We start from the raw sequence: 19,650 nt of genomic DNA, 5'->3' as shown, positions 1-19,650 counted from the left end.
TTATAACAGGAGATTTAAAATGTATATCAAAAGTAGATTGTATTGTCTACCATTTACTTAGTGGCTTATGTGTACTCATCCTCATAAGAATTGTATAAAATGTAGATGACAATACTGGGGCTTGAAGAAAATTAAGTATTTTTCCTAAATTTAATCAGCTGTCTGGTATGTGGCACAGGTTGGACTCATTCTGAGACCTAACAGTGCAAAATAATATACTGAAAGGGTGAATAAAAAATTTTGTGCTGGAAGTTCACTTGAGTCACTGGACAAGCATAGATAGGCAGGCATGATCTCACTTAAAGTTTGTATCCCTGATTAAGGTCCCATGCTTGTGCACGTTAATTAATATCTTTAAGAAACCTAATATGGTTCAGGTACCCAAGCGATTTTATTTGCATTTTCCTCCTTCTCCAATAGACCCACCTGTGCTGAGGAGATGCCCAATAGTAGTCATTTAACGAACAGGTCTAGTTCCAAGTTCCTGTTATTTTGTGTGATATCCAGCTACTATCCTCCCTATCCCTTCCATCAAAACAGTTTCCTGATCAAAGGAAAATTATGACTACATTCAACTAAATCAGACTATAAATGGTAATCTTAACTCACGTCCAGATTGTGATCACTGTTTTGTGCACTTATTTTTAGCTCTGTGTTCCTTTTGTTCTGTATCATGCCTTACACTTTCAAGGCCTGGAAGGCAAGGCTAATGTTTGTTTTGTTTTATTTCATTCTTAGCACAACTTTGCATATAATTAGGAACCGAATAAATTTTATGATGATGGTGGTTCTTTTTAAAGCCTGAAATTTATTGATTTGACTTCATTTCATTTGAATACCTTAACATTTAACCAGAGTGCTGGATTGTTTTCATTTGTAGCTATACAAAATTATTTTCCTCATGGAATAATCTTGTCCAAATTAGGAAAATTGGATATTCTTAATACTTAACTCTTAGGTTAAAGAGATGATTTGATATATGACATAAAATTCTTTATATAATATATTCTTGGCACATTTATATCTCATTCATCATCTTACTCATCATTATGTTTGATGACAACTGCCAGTTCTGCTACACGTAACTAACTTGCTCTTCAGTTTTGTCACCTTCATTTTCAGTGAGGAGAAGTGTATCTAGTAGAATGATTGATGAAGACTGAATGGTTGAACTTCGGAGCCTCATTGGACTCTGGTACATGGCAGGATTAATCCCATTTCGAATTCCATGTTTCTTGAAAAACTTAGAGTTCTCTGCTGTTGGATTCCGGAAGTAGATCTTACTGGAGCGTTTTCTAAGAGTTTTTACTGACTTTGTGGCCCGGTAATTGCAGGTTATATATCGGCCAAATGCATCCCGAAATGTCTTATTGAAGAGGGTGTAAACCAAAGGATTCACTCCTGAGGAAACATAGCCTATCCACACAAATATCTCCAGGAGCATTTGGAGAGTAGTTTGGTTACAGGAATCACATAAAACTAAAGTTATGTTTGTAATAAAGAAGGGACACCACATAAGCAAAAAGAGGAAAAACACAATCCCTAGGACTTTTGAGGCTCTCTGTTCATTGGAAATGGTCTGCCCTGACTTTTTTCCAATTGTGGATGTTCTTCGCGTAAGTCTTTCATCACTTGAGTTGCACAGAGCCTTGTCCTTTCGAGAACCATCCAGCATTGCCACCTTTTCCGGTGACGAACAAGGTGTTTCATCCCTTTGGAAAACTGTAGACACAGTTGACCATGTTAGGCGTTGAGGTGGCTTGTTTTTGACCAAGTAAGCCTTCTTCTGTAAAGCATGGATAGTGAGAAAGTAGGTAACAATCATAATTGCAAGAGGTGTAAAGAAGGCAGCCAGTGAGCCAAAGAGCATGAAATTGCCAAAACGTTCCTTTGTCAGCACACAAGTGATATTGTTTGGGTTGTCCACATCAGTCTCTATCCCTTTAATAGGGATTGGAATGGCAATGCCTAAGGAAGAGGAAAACAAGATAAATTGAGTCATCTTACGACCTGTAACTCTTAGGTTAGATCCTTTTAGATTGCATCCTTATAACTTTATGCTTGTTGATGCATTATGGGACCCACAATGCAGGATTTGTCAAAGCATTCATCAGTGAAGATTTGACAAACAGAACCTAAGTGAGCACATCTGTTTTTAAACAAAGAGATTGGTTAGTAATTTCAGATTTATAATGAAAGCTCCCCTAAAGCTGTAGTATATCCATGATATGGTGGAGAATGTCTTCATTTATTCTACATTTCTCATAATCTATTTTTGTTTTTTAAGCTATCTCAGATTAAGGAAGAGAAATTCAGAAGAGAAGCTGCTTTTTTCTTATTATCCAGTGTAGTTAATCTAGAGGCACTTCAGAGTACATTTATTCAGTATCTTTATTCTGTTTTATCTTTGAGGTTACAGTTTCATTTAACAGTTTTACCTTTTGATATGTGTGAATGTCTTTTAATCCTTTCCATATAAGTTCTTAGGGAAAACCAAAGTTCATTAAAAAGTGCTACTTAAAATTGGAGTGTGTGTGAATTGTGACATTGAGAGATTATGAGTTCTTAATCTTTCTTCTTCTGTGGAAGCCTGGGCAGAGCGGCACTCATGCCTGTAATTCCAGCACTTTGGGAGGCCAAGTAGGGGTGGATCACTTGAGGTCAGGAGTTTGAGACCAGCGTGGCCAACATGGCGAAACCCCATCTCTACTAAAAATATGAAAATTAGCCAGGCATGGCGGCATGCGCCTGTAGTCCCAGCTACTTGGAAGAAGAAGGTGGGAGAATCACTTGAACCAAGGAGGCCAAGGTTGCAGTGAGTCAAGATCACACCACTGCCCTCCACGCTCAGCGACAGAGTGAGACTCTGTCTCAAAAAAAAAAAAGAGTTCTTCTATGACATAGGAAAGAAATATACCTCATGTTAATTTTCTGATCTTTAAATACCATGAAGTAAGTATTTAATATGATGTTGCTTAGTGAAGTAGCTTATTAGAAAGACAAATAATACAGGGGTTAACCTGAATCTTTTTCCTTTGAAGCAGCAGATATTTTTTAAATGTCTGAATTAACTGATCTTTAGAAACCTCTGGAATCCTTGTGTTGTTTTGCGAATCCAAGAGCACTCATCTACACACCCTTTTTATGGTAGCTAAGAGCCACTGACAAGAATACGTTCCTCAAACCCTTTCTAACAGAGGTCATTACTTTCTCTACTTTTCCTCATGTACACCACCAGAAAGAGGATTCTGTATACTTGTTCTACACCAGGGGTCATTATACTACAATTTGAGGACCATTGGCCCACATTCTGTTTTTGTAAAAGTTTTATTGGCACACTGCCACTCCCATTTGTTAATAACATATTGTCTGTGGCTGCTTTTGTTCTGCAGCAGAGTGGAGGAGCTGTGACAGAAACCATACACACTCTGCAAGCCCAAAATATTTGCTGTCTTACCCTTTATAGAAAAAGTTGACTGACCCCTGCTTTACCCTCTTACTTTCAGATCACCATTCCACTGTTTCTTTCTCCCCAAAAACACTTGCCTTTTGAAGTTTATATTATCTACTTAATACTCTCTTCTCCATCCTGCTTTTCTGCTAACCTCCATGACATTTGTTCATCTTTGTCAATGGCTTCAGTACCTGCTATAGTCTTCTCTCCACTGCTCCAGTGCCAGCATCTTCCACAACTTCATCCCATTCATGACCCTTCTAAGACCTTAATTTTATGTTTCTTGAACTCTTTGACTCTAATTATTATGATTTGCACTAAAGCCATCCACAGGTCTACTTAAAACAATCCCATATCTAAGATTATGAACTCTAATATTTCCCTTCCTTGTCCTGCTACCCTTCACTCCTAAAGAACTTTTGTTTACTGTTATTTTTACCTCTAGTTCATTCATTCGTCTCAATTTTCGCATTCTCTTAACTCATTCTATTATGAGACTTCATTCATTCGTCTCAATTTTTACATTCTATTAATATCAAGACACACTACTTTCCTATCCAGCTTGTTGGTCAATAACTAAAAGTTTTCACTGGTACTTTTTATGCCCTTACCCTGTATATTATCATATTTTCTGTTGCCAGGTTATTACCTAGGATAACTGTAAATCCAAAAGAAGAGAGTCAGCTCTCTTCAGCATTTTGTAGAATTTCAAAACTGAGCTTATTGTCATCTGCATTTTCATTTTTCCAAAGTTACTAATTTGTGATCAGTTCTACAAGACAAAGTACAATGAAGTGAAAGAGCATTGATCTTGGCCTTGGTGCTGAAAAGATGTAAGAGTTCTTAAGCCAACTGATTAAAACCTCTAGGTTTCTTTTTTCTTACCTATAAAAGGAAGAAGTGGATTTCTAAATCTGTATATCATGAGTCTTCCTTTTATTCTTTTTTCTCCTGCATCACTCATCACTTTGTATTAGTGTAATTTGTTTATGTGTCTGCCTTTCTTGAGTGCAAAGATTCTTTTTCTTGATCATCTGTATATTCTTTACACTCAGTAAAATGTGATCAATTTATAAATTGATGGTATCCAGCCTTAATTTAGATACCATTTATACCAGTAGGCTGCTTACCTTGTTAGCTTGATCATATTTCACAATTTCAAATAATTTAATTATTCTTAAGGATCCGTTTCTTCAATTTTTTTTCCCTTTCTCTATCTTATTTTCCCACCCCACCCCAATATACACATACCTCACACTCTCCCTCTCCCTCATTGCAGTGAGCTTACCAAATGTGAGTCATCTCCCATAATGACATCTCACATAAATGACTTTGTTATAGTTTTCCTCCTCTCCGCTTCAAATTTTAATTTTCACCCATTGTCTCCCATTCCCTTTCTGTAGCTGCTTTTGGGGGACTGGTTCTGCTCTGTCGGCACCTGCTTCCTAAACTAGCCTTTTCTCGCTGTTTTTAAATCTCTTCATTCTGAATAGACTTTTTCTTGGCCCTGCTTTGTTCCCACACCAGAGGAGTAACACAGCTTACTTTTACCTCCAAACTTCAAAGAGGTCCAGCCCTTATTTATATCATCATTTCAGGAATATAAAGGTCAATTTCATTGTTTTGCTTTCTTGCTGTTTTTGCCCCAGTGCTCCTACTCAGATTAGGGAGAAGTAATTTAAGTATTCCAGTGTCTTAATTTTTTGCCTCTTTGAAATATTTTTACAAGGAGGAAGCTAATCTGCTGGTCAAACCATTGTAATTTTTGCAGATCTGTTTGTTTTTCTCATACTAACATATAAGAGCTTTGAATGATTTACGCATACTTCATGATAAGAAGTATAACTTTGAGTATTATAGATGAGTATAGGGCCATAAGACGATTTAGAAGAAAAAGGATTTCTTTTATAAGTCATTTCTGAACATCAGTATGTTTTCTTTGCATCTCTTAAAGCTTTTAATTAAACATACTCAAAACACTTACGTGCAGTGACTCACACCTGCAATTCCAGCACTTTGGGAGGCTGGGGCAGGGGGATCGCCAGAGCTCAGGAGTTTGAGACTGGGCAACATGACAAACCCTATCTCTACCAAAAATACAAAAATATAAAAATTAACCAGGCGTGGTGGTGTGCGCCTGTAGTCCCAGCTACTTGGGAGGCTGAGGTGGGAGGATCGCTTGAGCCTGGGAAGTCGAGGCAACAGTGAACCATGATTGTGCCACTGCACTCTAGCCTGGGTGACAGAGCGAGACCCTGTCTCCAAAAAAGAAAAAAACGAAAAACAACCCACTTAAGCAGACACTTAACTGCCTTTAATCTGTACACGTATGTTCTGAAATGTTGACTTCCAAGATTAATTTGTGTTCTTTGATATCTGCCTACAAAATGTTTGAGTTGTGATTTTTGTTTTTTCTCTTACAATCTTTTAAAATGTGACTTAAGGTGCATTTCATTTCTTGTTATTTTAATGTAATTACAGGATTCCAAATGCTAGCTAGACCATAATTATCTGTTGGGAAATATGAAAACTGTTCTCAAACTTAACCTTTCTGCAAGTTAGATATCTAAGCAGAAAGAAATCTCAGTAAACACTGTGCAGATGGTTCTTTCTGAGGACATGAGCTTTGTTACTCTTCATACTTTTTACCAATAGTGTGGTTTAGAAGCCGTATGATAAATGCAGTGACATAAGGAGCTTATGTTAATATATCAGTAGGCTGGCTTGACCTCTCATGCTGAGTTTCATTGCCTATTCGACCTAGTATTCTCCTAGCCAAGTGGAACCAAAGACTTTGTATACTACCCATACTCTGGCATTCTCTACATACCTATTGAAATTAACCACACCACTGTAATCTTGATGAATGCTGTAGCTCGTGAGTTATATTGATTGGCCTGGATTGGTTTTTTGATGGCTATATAACGATCCACTGAAATGGCACAGAGATGCATGATGGATGCGGTTGAAAAGAGAACGTCAAGGAATAACCAGGCAGGACATAGAACAAGTGGGAGGGGCCATATAGCCTCTGAAAGAAACAAAAACAAGACAAACATTTTCTCCTATAAAATGGCAACCTTCAGTCTACAGTTTTTCAGGTGATACAACTTTTGTCTTTTTTGTTACTCATCTAAAATTTTATAACTTTAACAAGATGATGTTTAACATCAGATAATGGAGACAACATTAAATTCAATATTTCTGTGGATGGTAACTTTTAAATACATTTTCTATTTTGTATAATAGTTATGCCTTTTTTCTAAGTCGGCAACAGTTTAACTTTTTAGCATTATTGTGACCTTTGCTCTTTTGTTGATTCCATTTGTGATCTTTTTAAAATTTATGTAGTATTGTGACTGGAACTTAACCTTGGTATGTAAATAAAATTTATTTTTAAGCTGATGTTGTATAAAAAGAAAATATTTTACCATATACAGGAAACGGTATGACAAAAAACATATTAGAATGGGAGTCCCTGTGACATCTGGGTTTTGGGCTCACTTCTAGCAATAACTGAACAGCAAGATCCTTGTTTATAGCATTCTCTAGTTTGATGAAATAGTGGAATGATTGTTTTGACAGAAATAGTTCTCAAATAAAGATTGCAAAAGGAATGGCTTCAGATTATCTAGAAGAAAAGTAGATTGTTTCCCTTTCTATATTCCATCATTCACTCCAAAAACTGGAGATATAATAATTAGTACAGACTTTTGATTTAAAAAGAAAATCTCAGGGTTAGACGTAGTACTTAATTTATTTAACAAACTCTTTACAAAACACTGCGTACCTCATATAGTCTTAAGCCCTTTAGAAATATTAACCTTAAAAAAATTTTAGGTGTGAATGTGATACTGAATATTCTGCATAGTTTTCTAATCAATTACTTACACAGATGTTCATACATATGTGAATTTAATAGGCGTTACATATATACACCCACCACTTTTCAAAGTGTGTTTACAGTTTCAAAACAACTAAAATTTTAGAATTCCCCCTAGAATATTTCCATTAGAATCCAGTTTAATGCCTGTAGAAAACAAATGTCATGCATGTGGGATTATCTAAGTCTCTTTTAGGATTTGATTGTTATATGTCCACTGATAATATATAATCTACTTTTCTTCTGGCTATTGCAGGTATATCTGACTTTGACAGGTACAAAGTGATTGTCATAATTGAAGGAAAACCAGGATAATCATCTCAGGGTTACAGAACAACAAGAGACCCTTCTATTGTGAACTGTTTAAATTTAAGGAGCCTGGGGGTGGAGAGAGATTAAAATCTCAGAACAAAAAAAAAAAAAGCATAATTTAGGGGCAGAGTTCTTAGATAGGTCTGGCTATGTTATTTTCAAGCATCAAGTAGGAGATTTTTTAAAAGTCAGGTAGTATTTCAGTGAAAAATATTTGGGCACTTCACAAAGTATCCAAAAGGTAGCAGGTCTGACACATCCACTTTTTGGTGCCTTCTGTTTCCAGAGTTGGTATGTGGCATTCTGAAAAGGAATATTAAAATATTTCTTCCTAGGAACAAAATAACAAAATCAGCACAAACTTTTACTCAAAAAGAATAAATGATTGGACTTAGTTCCATGTTCAGCAGCTTCTTAAAAAGGGATGAAAGCATCAAGTGGAAGGGGTCATTCATGATTTTCAGTGTATTGCTGTAAACTTTTCATGCTTGTTGAATGGGAGGTAGGAAGGGATAGAGGTGGTACATTTTAGATTTATTGAGCTGGAAGGAACCTTAGAGATTACCATTGATCTTGCAGATGAGTAAATTCAGGTATGATTAAGTCTGAATGTAGGGGTAAGGAGGGGAGGCATTTATTTATTGAAATTTAAATATGATTTGAAAGTGTTCTTTAGAACTGCCACTCAGAGTTTGCTGTTAAGATGGAGAGCGAGGATCAGTATCACCTGGGTACTTAGATATTTGGGCTCTTGGGTCTCATCTCAGACCTACTGTATCAGACTCTGCAATTAAACAAGGTTTCCAGGTGATTTGTGTGCAAATTAACATTTGAGAAGCAGTGCTTTGGAAGACTTTCTGGGAAGGTTTGTGTCTGAGTCTTAAAAGATGCTCTTAGTGTGCTGTTGTAGGGTTGGTTATAGGCACTTGAAATGTCTCATGGAAAGGAACTAATGGGAGGCCTCTCAGAATAAATTAAGTCAGAGAAACGGATGTTTGGGGAAAATCTAATCAATTGGATTTTCTCACTCTTAGCTGTAGCATTCAGATTTTCTGTCATTTAGTGGAAAAGGACCTTGGACACAGGCAGCTTTAAAGCGAACTAACAGTCTAAGTAGAGTGAAAAGAATTATTTTAGAGTTTGTAGTAGAAACTACTAAAAATGAGGGTACATTCTAAACTGAGCTGAAGTTCTAGATTTACGACTGTAAGTAGGGTGGTAGAAAAATACTCGTCTAGAGCATTTTTTTCCACAAAATATATTTAATAAGCTTGTTATATAAAATCAAACACTTAACATTGTCAACATTTCTTCAATAATTCAAACTCACTGATATCTAACTCTGGGAGTAGTTTGTATTTTGGAAGACTTCCTAAGCTAAAAGTATATTTACATATTTACAACACATGTGAATATAACTGAAGAACTACTTCAAATAATGTTGAAATTCACAGAATTGTAGAGATTTATAGTTATAGTTTAGAAGTGTCACCAAATTGTTTGCAATCAAATGTACAGCACTAATTAAGAAAAATGTTTTACCAAAAGGGGGAGAAAAACTGGGAGGGAAATATATGATGTTAAAGTCCTGTGATAAATACTTAGAAGATTAAAAAGTAATAATATACAATCGATTTAATGACCAAAAATTTTTTTTGAATCCCTGATTGTAATTTTTGGTAGCTTCACCCAGTCTTTCAGAAGGCAGTATGCTATGCTGTCAGGAACTCTCCACTGTCTCATCAGAGCCATGCTAAATGCAGTAACAGCCCTGGCTGAAAATAAGGAAGATGATGTTAGCAACTTTGAGTTTCACACATCTTCTCCATACAGGCTAAGTACTTATGCTTACATGTATTCCTGAAAGATTAAAAGGCCCGTCACCCATTCATACCAAAAAATACTTTCTCAACATGCTTTAAAAGGATTCCTTACTTTGTTTTTATTTTTTTATTTTTTATTTTTTGAGACAAGGTGTGACTCTCTCTCCCAGGCTGCAGTGCAAGTGATGCGATCTTGACCCTGCAACCTCTGCCTCTCGGGCTCAAGCCATCCTCTGACCTCAGCCTCCCAAGTAGCTGGGACTAGAGGCACACACCATCATACCCGGCTAATTTTTTTGTATTTTTTGTAGAGATGGGGTTTCACCATGTTGCCCAGGCTGGTCTTAAACTCGTAAACTCAAGCGATCCACCCACCTCAGCCTCCCAAAGTGCCGGGATTACAGGCGTGAGCAACCATGCCCAGCTGGGTTCCTTACTTTGGAGGAGGGAGACAAACATACATCATATATAAATATTTATCACATAAGGTATCAGAGATATTGATTGCAGTTAAGGATTTAAAAGGCAGGTAATTATTGTGTTGTATCTTAGGTTTCCTTCCTTTAAGTCCTTACTCTCTCTAACATGTTTTAAAATGGTTTGCCAACTATTTAAACTTGTCTGTTTAGCTATTCTAGTTATGGATTATACTTCTGAAGATTAAGGTTTAGAAAATTCTAGTCATAAATCTAGTAGCCATAAGCAGGAAGCCATAAGAAAACTCATATAAAAAATATTTGTCTTTGGAATTTGACCATCTGATGCACATACTCCTAATCGTGGGCTAAGAAGGAAAGTTTGTTTAGCGCTGATTTAAGTAACCCTATGAAGCCCTGTTAGCGTCACTTTACGCAGAAAGAATTTATAAACTCATTCCCACTTAAAATTCACTAGAATTTTCTTATTACAGTTAGTGCTTTATTGTTAACAGAAATATTGAGATGTGATACAGAATTTTCTTTAAGAAAGAATGAGACTGAAATTTAAGATTAAGAGAGATGAATCTTTATAATTCCAAGCCTTTCTGATTTCAAGTTACATGAAACACTGGTGGATAGTTTTTATGAAACTAACATAAAACAAAAAGATAGCTGCATTAAATTAATAGAAACCCTATATACAATGCAAAAAAGAAAAAGAGGCTTTTGTAAATGCCTAATAGATTTGGGTAATCTAAGAATTTATAGAAATTAAAAACAGTTCTGGGCGGATCACGAGGTCAGGAGATCGAGACCATCCTGGCTAACCCAGTGAAACCCCGTCTCTACTAAAAAATACAAAAAACTAGCCGGGCGTGGTGGCGGGCGCCTGTAGTCCCAGCCTGTCTCTTATACACATCTAGATGTGTATAAGAGACAGGAGCTGAGATCCGGCCACTGCACTCCAGCCTGGGGGACAGAGCGAAACTCCATCTCAAAAAAAAAAAAAAAAAAAAAACAGTTCTAGACACACTTGTTTTATAAAGGGACTTTTCCTAGTCTAGAGACTTTCATTCTAAAATCGTTTTTTAGTTAGTATTAATTTAGTTAGCTCAAAGTCAGAAAAGTTTATTTCTATTTAGAATAACTAAATTAAAGGTTAAGTTGGTGTTGTGAAATACTTTATTTCAAAACATTTATTTTAGGAGTTTTGGTTTTAAGAATTTCTAATTACATTTATTTGTTGTAATGTATTATATCCCATGTACTTCCACAAAGACTTAGGACATTGAAAATTTGAAACAACGAAGTGAAACAGTTATATATTTAAATAGAAAGAAAGAAAGAAAAGTGTATCTAAGAGTCAGTCTGAGCGAAATAAGTTACTAGGTTCAACTAAATTAATTACTGTTATTCTAGGGCTCTACTTTAGACTCTTTTCATTAACATTAAAGAATAATAGCATTTCTGCAAATGCGTGAAATAATTACAAACTGAATATTAAAGCAACAAAACAAGTCCTAGATGGGTCTTGTCTTATACACAATTGTTTAATTATCTAAAGAATATCAGTAGCACAAATATTTTATTGTTTAAAATGAAGATTATGCTTTAAATACTGCCATACATAAGGGATGGTAGGAGTTGTCATTCAGTTATGTAAATTGTCATTTGTCTCCCAGACAAGGTTCAACAACTTCATAAGTATGGGCCCAGGTCTAATACCTTCCACAGAAAAGAGATCTTGCAGTCATCTGAAGGATTTGTACAAGTATAGGTCGACGCTCAAGTATTCTTTTCCACTTAATATGAAATATAACTTTAACGGAAAAGAATATTGAGATCTAACTTGTCCCTAAGAGGGGAAAAAAAATTCTGTGATCCTCTTGACAGTTACGTGGGGTTATTTAAGATATAATTGTTGGTTCTCTATGCCAAATATGACAGTTTTAGCTGGTCACATTTCTCATTGGCATTTGAGAAAGCAGAGTAATAAAGGTTAAGAGTGTGAATTCTAGAATCAGTCCTCCTGGGTTTAAATCATGTCTCTGCCACTTTGTAATCTTGAACAGATTACTTATCTCTCTGCTTCTCTGTCCTCTGTAAAACGAGGATAATAGTACCTGTTTTATAGGATTGCTTTAATAGAGTTTATATGGATGATGATTAAATACACGTGAAGTGTTTAGAACAGTTCCTGGCATAAAGAGAGCACTCAATAAATGTTAGTGCTTATTACTGTTATTTAACAGAAACTAGCCAGCTAACTCAACCATGAAAACACTCCTACATAGAAACAACAAGCCAAATCATCAGTATGAAATAAGAGTGTTTGTCTTTTCTACCTGCTGTAGCAAAAGTGCATACATCTGATTCAGCTTAAAACTTTAAGCTATACTTTCAGAGGGGGAGGGAGGATGGGCTGAGAACAGTTTAACTCTGTTTAACTTTGAATTAAATTTGTCAAAGTATGTTTTTTACTAACATTGAACTTTAGCTGCTGTTTATTGTATATATGATACAGGAAAATAACCTGTATGCATTGCATGCCTGGGTTTTTTATTGGTTTGGGTATTTTTGTTTGTTTGTTTTTGCTTTCTTTTGAATTAGTACAAAAACCTGAGGATTTTTACTAGAAACCCCGTATCTTGATGAGGCAGACTTATTTTATCTGAAACCTGCTTAACCTTTGGGCAGCTTTTTAGTTTGGAAAGTTAGGTTATACCATTTGTCCGGAAAATAATTAGCATCAGTCCATAAATCTGGGACATAAAATGTTTCCCTTTGGAGGATGTAAAAGACTATTTTTAAAGGCATTCCAAGTGGGCTGTTCCTATATAGTTTACAGAGGTTCTCAGTTCATGAACTTATTGCAGCAGGCAAATCATAAATAGTTCTTATGTCCAAAAAGAACATGATTTTCAAATATACATTTATCTCAGAAATTCTAGTGCTTCTTTGTCTTTATCTTCCAGGAAAGACATAGTTCAGTTCAAATTATTGTTTAAAAGTTTCTGTTTTGTTTTTTACCTTTTACCTTTTGAGCATATGAGTTATCCTGGGTTTCGTTGTCTAATATGATAGTATTTTAAATGTTTTAAGCAATTTAATGCTTACAAAATTTTTTCCTGGTTTTTAAAATTTCCGCTTTATAATAAGAAGTGACTTTAATTAATTGCTTTTCTCCTCCATTTCAGAACTGGGTAGGCTAACATTTTACTGCATAAATGAATAACTGCCATTTTTCTCTTACTGCTATATATTTGTTTCATCTCTAATTAGACTTACAGCTCAACTAAATCGTATTTAATTTGCATGCAGTACTCTACCAATTACTGTTAGTGCTTATAAGATGCTGGGCCCTGCTTGTCAACGTGATTGAACTCTGAAATAATAAATAACTTGCCTGATCCAACACAGGAGAACCAGGATTCAAACCCTGGGATGCCGTGCTTCAAACAGCCGTCTTTCAGCCATTTTATATACTCTCTTTCAGCTATACCAAGGATACTGTTTGAACTTATAGATCATGAGGCATTAATTAAAACTTAAGTTATAGCCAGGTTTGGTGGCTCACGCCTGTAATCCCAACACTTTGGGAGGCTGAGGCACGTGGATCACCTGAGGTCAGTAGTTCAAGACCAGCCTGGCCCACATGGCAAAACCCCATCTCTACTAAAAATACAAAACTTAGCCAAGTGTGGTGGCTTGCACCTGTAGTCCCAGCTGCTCGGGAGGCTAAGGCAGGAGAATTGCTTGAACCTGTGGATGGAGGTTGCAGTGAACCGAGATTGTGCCACTGATGCCCAATGGATGGCCAGATGCCATATTTTTCCCTGTTACTTTTTTTTTTTTTTTTTTGAGATGGAACCTTGCTCTGTCACCCAGTCTAGTGTACAGTGGCGCGATCTCGGCTCACTGCAACTCTGCTTCCCGAGTTCAAGCTATTCTCCTGCCTCAGCCTGCCGAGTAGCTGGGACTACAGGCGCGTGCCACCACACCCGACTAATTTTTGTATTTTTAGTAGGGACGGGGTTTCGCCATGTTGGCCGGGCTGGTCTCGAACTCCTGACCTCAGGTGATCCATCCGTTTCAGCCTCCCAAAGTGCTGGGATTACAGGCATAAACCACTGTGCCCAGCCTCCCCTGTTACTTTTTAAATCACTTATAAAATGAAAGAAAGAAAGGTTCAGAGAAACTCTTAAATGGTGAATATCCTGTCTTTTTTATATCAGCATAAGATGTTGTTTTCTTGCTCAAGTATTTCTAATATAGGTATTTTCAAGCCTTATGTTATAAGTTGTTGATTTGTGATCATGGATTTTAGGAATTATGGACAAGACAATAAAAAACTAGAACTGTAAAGATCAAGTCCAGTGCTCCCAGATAGGAAGACGTGGTAGAAAAATTGACCTAGCACAACTCATTTGAAAGACAATGTTGTGCCTAAGTTGTCATAATCTTGGGAAAATAGGAATTCAAACTGTGTATTGCTAAATAGTGTACAGATCAGTGATTGAAAAATATCTCTCGGTATAAGGACACAAGGGCCACTTTTATATTTACTGCTCTTATTTTTAAATTTTCATTTTATTAGACCACTAGCTAGTATAGTTTTTCTGTTACTTTCATTGAATTCCCCTGAGATAGCTAAAATTATTGTTCATAGTGATAATCTTTTATCATAGAACCAAGAACACTTGTTTGTACAAACGTCAGAAGTCCTAAAGATTACCACTACAATAAGAGTGTAAATAAAGTCTAATTCTGCTTTTTAAAGTTATCAGAAGTTCTTATAAAGGCATTAGTTTAGAAAAATCTTAGTGTTTATTACTTTGCAAAAGGTTATAAAAATATCTTAGTATTTGAAGTCAGGTTTTCATTTGTACATGCATTTCCCAATTTATAAATTCATCCTTTGAAGTTTGTTAGAGGGCAACATGTGTTTTTTTCCTACATTTTTTCATAGAAATTGAATTATGCTTTAAATAATTAATGCCATAATGTATTAGAAAATGTATTAGATAGTGGTTCCCAGATTTATTCATTTTTTAAAAACCTACAAACCCCACTATACAACTTAATTCTGATAGTAAAAGTGTGTGGGGCTATAAAAGATTTTATTTTGTAATTAGAAATTGACAAATGTGAGTCAGGTATGGTGGTATGTGCCTGTAATCCTAGCTACTTGAGAGGCTGAAGCCAGAGGATCGCTTGAACCCAGGAGTTTGAGGCCAGCCCAGGCAACATTGCCAGACCCCGTCTGTATTAAAATAAATAAATAAAAGTAAATTTAAAAGTTTAACATTTGGAAGAATGAAATACTATTAAAATATCTATCAGTTATTTAAGACATAAATATGAAGACATTGCACATATTTTATGTTAACATATGTTGGGTTTTCTGCTAATTATATTGCTATCTTGGGTACCAATATTTTTTAAATATACACTTAAAATTTTCGGCTGCTGGATACCTATTTTTCTATAGAATACATGGAATTATCTTTGTTATCTTTGTATTTTGTTTGTTAGCTCACTTTAATTCTGTGGTACTTTACCTTTTAAGATTCCTTAACTATTTAGCTGATAATTTAAATATCTACCATGGTATTTTGCATATAACTTAAAATATTTTTGATATTTATGGGCTCAAAGATTTTAAAGCTAAAATTCACTTCTGCATCATTCTTTCAATTGCATGTATTGAATGACGTATTAAGTGTTATGGTAGTCTGAAATAAGCATTCTGACATTTTCTGTTTGCCTAGCAAAGCACAGTTTGAAGAGTATGATTTTACATCTTAAGCTACTATTAGGTACATGGAGATGAGAGCTGGAATCATATGCCTGTACAATATTTATCAAATATGCATATATATTTCTACCTAATACTTTCTTTTAAGCTTTATTCAGAATTAGGGTACTTTATGTTCTCTATTATAGTAAGACTTCTTAATTATTTTTCATGGTTTCCTGCAGTGTTAGATTACTTAAAATATTACAAATTTATAAGACAGAGGGAGATAGACTGTTAATTATTAGAAAGTCTAATTAAAGCAGTAGAACCTTACTCATTACTGCTTGTCCTGCCACATAATTTTCTTGATTTATTTTAAAGCCCAGGTAAATGTTGATTTAAAATGGAAGGTTTAAACCTGTTACCATCTGATAATAGTTTTAGATATCTTTCTGTTATTACTTATAAAATTGTAATGTGTAAAACCTGGGTATAATAGTTGGAATAGCAGGGGTTTTTTACTTTCTAATAGTGGATTCTGGTTTAATAAATTTTACTTCTATAACTTAAAATATTTTTATCTTCATATAAGTAAATATAATTCTAAGAAACAATATCTGCCACAAGTAATCATTTTCCTTAGGTAGTTTATGAATGGAATATCAGTTTACACCAAGCACTGAATAAGTTAAATATCCTTTTAATGCTGATTCCAAGGGTCTAGGAACCCTCATAATTCATCAGCAGAATTATTTGTGTTTACCCAAATTTTATAACTAGAGATAATATGTATAAATCTGGAACTACTTATATCTATTTTTTTATTATAACAAACTAAGATTTCAGTGTCAAACTATACTGTACCTTTTATTATCACAATAACTAGGTTTTAATCCACTTACGAACTTAGAGGTCTATCAAGAACACAGATGCCCATATATCATAAAAAATTAAATAGATGAATCATGTCTTTGGACACTCTGAGCCAAACCATTTCCTTCAGCAACTAAACATAATTTTTCTTAACATGACACTTACGAAGGAATTGTGTTCGAGTTTATAATATACAAACTATTAAGAGCTATAATAAGGATTTTTGGACAATTCCAATTTTAAACTGAGGTTTAGCGATTTAAATTGGGATTTAGTGATTCAAAGACCTTATCATTAACCCAGCACATACCTGTCCCGGAAGTATCCTAGTTATTGCTTTAAGGAAAAAAAGTATCAATGTAGAAAAGTTAAGGTATAGACCTATTCATTGTAATTTATAGATAATATATTCAGAATCTATAAATATCACTAACTTGAATGACTTTTTAAATGATTTTATTAGATAGCTTAGGAGGGAGAAAAATGGCTTCCAAAAAATATTTTTTTCTCTTTAAAACTGATGATCAACCATAGAAAATGATGTAAAACAAGGGACCGTGTACTTGCCGTATCTTTAAATAGTCCAAGTTCATCTTTTATTTCAACAAAAATAAAGATTAAATGAGTGCCCATTCTCTAATAGTATATCATAGTTCTGTGGTTTGATGGCACAAACAAAGTGAAATACTTACCAAACATTATTGTCAAGAGGGCAATTGGCATCACAAACAATCCAACCAGCAAATCAGCCACCGCCAAGGACATTAGAAAGTAATTAGTAGCATACTGCAGCTTTTTCTCCAGCGAAACAGCCAGAATAACAAGGGTATTTCCACCAATTGTGGGTATTATCACCATGAGTATCAGAAGAGCTGCCCAGTGCAGTTTATTTCCCTGTTCCTCAACAATCTGTTTCATTTCCTCTGGTATTGATTCTGTCTGTAATCCAGACCAGTTAGAAGAGATAACGTGAACAAAGGTGCTCTGCAAAATGTGCTCAGGCATTGTGCTTTGAAGTTCAGACACTCTGTAAGAGAGAGCCATTTGCTGTTTTTCTGTGATTCAATCCCGTTCCGAACAGTGGTCAGCATGGTTAGTAGCTAAACTGGTCATCTGTTTTTTTAAGGCATTGTACCCATGTCAAACACTCGAAAGCCACAGTTGACACATTCCTTTAAAAAAAAAAATCCAAGTTCTCTAAAATGAGCTTATATACACATCTGTCCATGTTTGTAGGTAAGATCTCCAAGTATTTATTATTTTCTAAAGGCTTAAATTTAGAAGAGCTCAGTAAAAAGAAACTGATAGCTGTGAAAAAAAATAGGATATATATATATATATTTAGTTTCTCTCTCTTTTTCTACCGTAGTTGTAGAGTCATGTTTGAACTTGCATGCCAGAGAGTTCCCCCTAGATACAAAATGCATAGATTGCATTATTTTATTCATTTCTGAAAGTGGTAAAAACTCTTGAACTTTATAGCCCTTCCCTTAGTAAGTCTGTTGTGCATTTGTGACAATGCAGCCAGTTCTCCAAGTATACTATATTTCTGATATTCCTCAGTTAATGAAACAGAAGACACATTAATTTTTTCAATGGTTGTAATAAAAAGTTAGGTGTTTCCTGACCCTTCAATGTCTTTTTACCTTTACTTACAGAAGAATAGAAAAGTCGAAACACAATAGTTCAGAATAGAACTTTTAGTATGTGCTGACCACCCACCTGGAAACACTCCAAGCCCAACAAGGGTCTAAATGAATTATTTACCAGCTAGGAATCCTTATATGTAATTGGCTTTGTCTGACTAGGTTTGTAAGTACTAATATAAATGTCATTTTAGATTTCCTTTATTTTGAGAGAAGGAGAATAAATAGATATTACTAGGATCCATATAATTGTTTTTAGTAATTTCATCTCTCATGGTGTATTTTTGCAACATTTGTGTTCTAAATTTAATCACTAAATTTGCCAAATTCAAACCAATTTTTTTTGTTGTTGTTTTAAGTAGTGTTTTTTTGTTTTAACCTTCCCCGTTGCCTTGAGAAGAAAGGGAAACCAAAAGGAAAATTAAACCATTTATTTGTTCATCAAATGTACAAATCACATTTTAAAAAACTCTCCTTTAGCATTACTAAATTTTTCATTTTGATTTTTAAACCGCTGAATAGAAATGAAAGTTTATGATAGCAGAATTCTTGAAGATTTAAAAAAAAAAAAAACCTTTAGATTAATTCCATATGTGTTTGTTAAATGCTTACCTCTGGTTTCGTTGTTATTTTACCGAGCATGTCATCTTACGTGTTCACTGGACTTGCTTGCTGCTGTGACTGAAATCCTCCTCCCATTGACTTATTCTGAGCCTCCAGCACAGGCGGTTGAAAGCAGTGAAACAAATATGTTGGATAGCTGCAAGCATGCCAAGGAGGTTATTTCCTCTTTGATACATTCATTTTTAGAGAGTAGCAGCATTCATTGTAATTCTTAAATCACTGTTAAGCATGTTGAACCAGTTCATGGCCCTTATTCAAGTTATGTTTTTAAGAGCTCTCTTTAATGTTTGGGGGACTGTAATAAACTTGATCATTTTAGCTTCAGATAGTTTTGTTTGGGATTACGCCTGAGCTGTTTTTCCCATTTGAGAAAAAATAAGATATAATCTAGCTATTGTAGAGGTTTCATTCTATGAAGATTCTGCCCTTTTAAAAGCCTATAGTGATTTCTGCAGTTTCTGTTTCTAGCAGTGAAACAAGATTCTTATCTAGCTTTTGTGCCTTTGCTGTGGAACACCATTAATTTGCTCTGGTTGCAACCTTATATAGAAGAGCACAGAAAGGCCTGAATTCTACATGTATACATAGGTTTTAGCAGAAACTTTTTTACTGCTTATTTTTAAACAGATGATCTCTGGGTTTAGGAGTGGTTCACAGCTTTTTTTCCCCGTAGATTTTACATTGAAGAAAATATAAGTAATGAAAATACTTTTTTGCCTTATTTCAGAAAATTGGTGTTTAAATCTTAATAGTTATGCTATTTAAGTTTTCTCTAAGACTAGCTTAATATTAGAACTTCAGCATTCTCAAAGTTTCCTTTTAAAATATCATTACAGATGCATATTTTTAATTAATTACTTATAAATCAGTGATGGC

At 34.9% G+C, this 19,650-nt stretch overlaps 2 protein-coding genes across 5 annotated transcripts in view; one reads left to right on the top strand and one right to left on the bottom strand.

Annotated features, from left to right (window-relative positions):
* Positions 1-19,650, top strand: part of PSMD1 (proteasome (prosome, macropain) 26S subunit, non-ATPase, 1) — a 128,044-nt gene that overhangs the window by 54,139 nt on the left and 54,255 nt on the right. The window lies entirely within an intron of this gene.
* Positions 789-18,909, bottom strand: HTR2B (5-hydroxytryptamine (serotonin) receptor 2B, G protein-coupled). Its single transcript, XM_011998078.1, has 4 exons — positions 18,763-18,909; positions 17,197-17,914; positions 6,285-6,485; positions 789-1,968 (listed from the first exon to the last, which is right to left on the bottom strand). Exons 2-4 carry the CDS (start codon positions 17,546-17,548, stop codon positions 1,076-1,078), a joined length of 1,446 nt encoding a protein of 481 aa, XP_011853468.1. The 5' UTR covers positions 17,549-17,914; positions 18,763-18,909; the 3' UTR covers positions 789-1,075.

The sequence above is a fragment of the Mandrillus leucophaeus genome, unplaced genomic scaffold (assembly GCF_000951045.1).
Source record: "Mandrillus leucophaeus isolate KB7577 unplaced genomic scaffold, Mleu.le_1.0 Scaffold555, whole genome shotgun sequence".
In the NCBI taxonomy this organism is placed as follows: domain Eukaryota; kingdom Metazoa; phylum Chordata; class Mammalia; order Primates; family Cercopithecidae; genus Mandrillus; species Mandrillus leucophaeus.
Note: the sequence above shows the minus strand (reverse complement) of the source record. Positions and strands in the feature narration are given on the sequence as shown.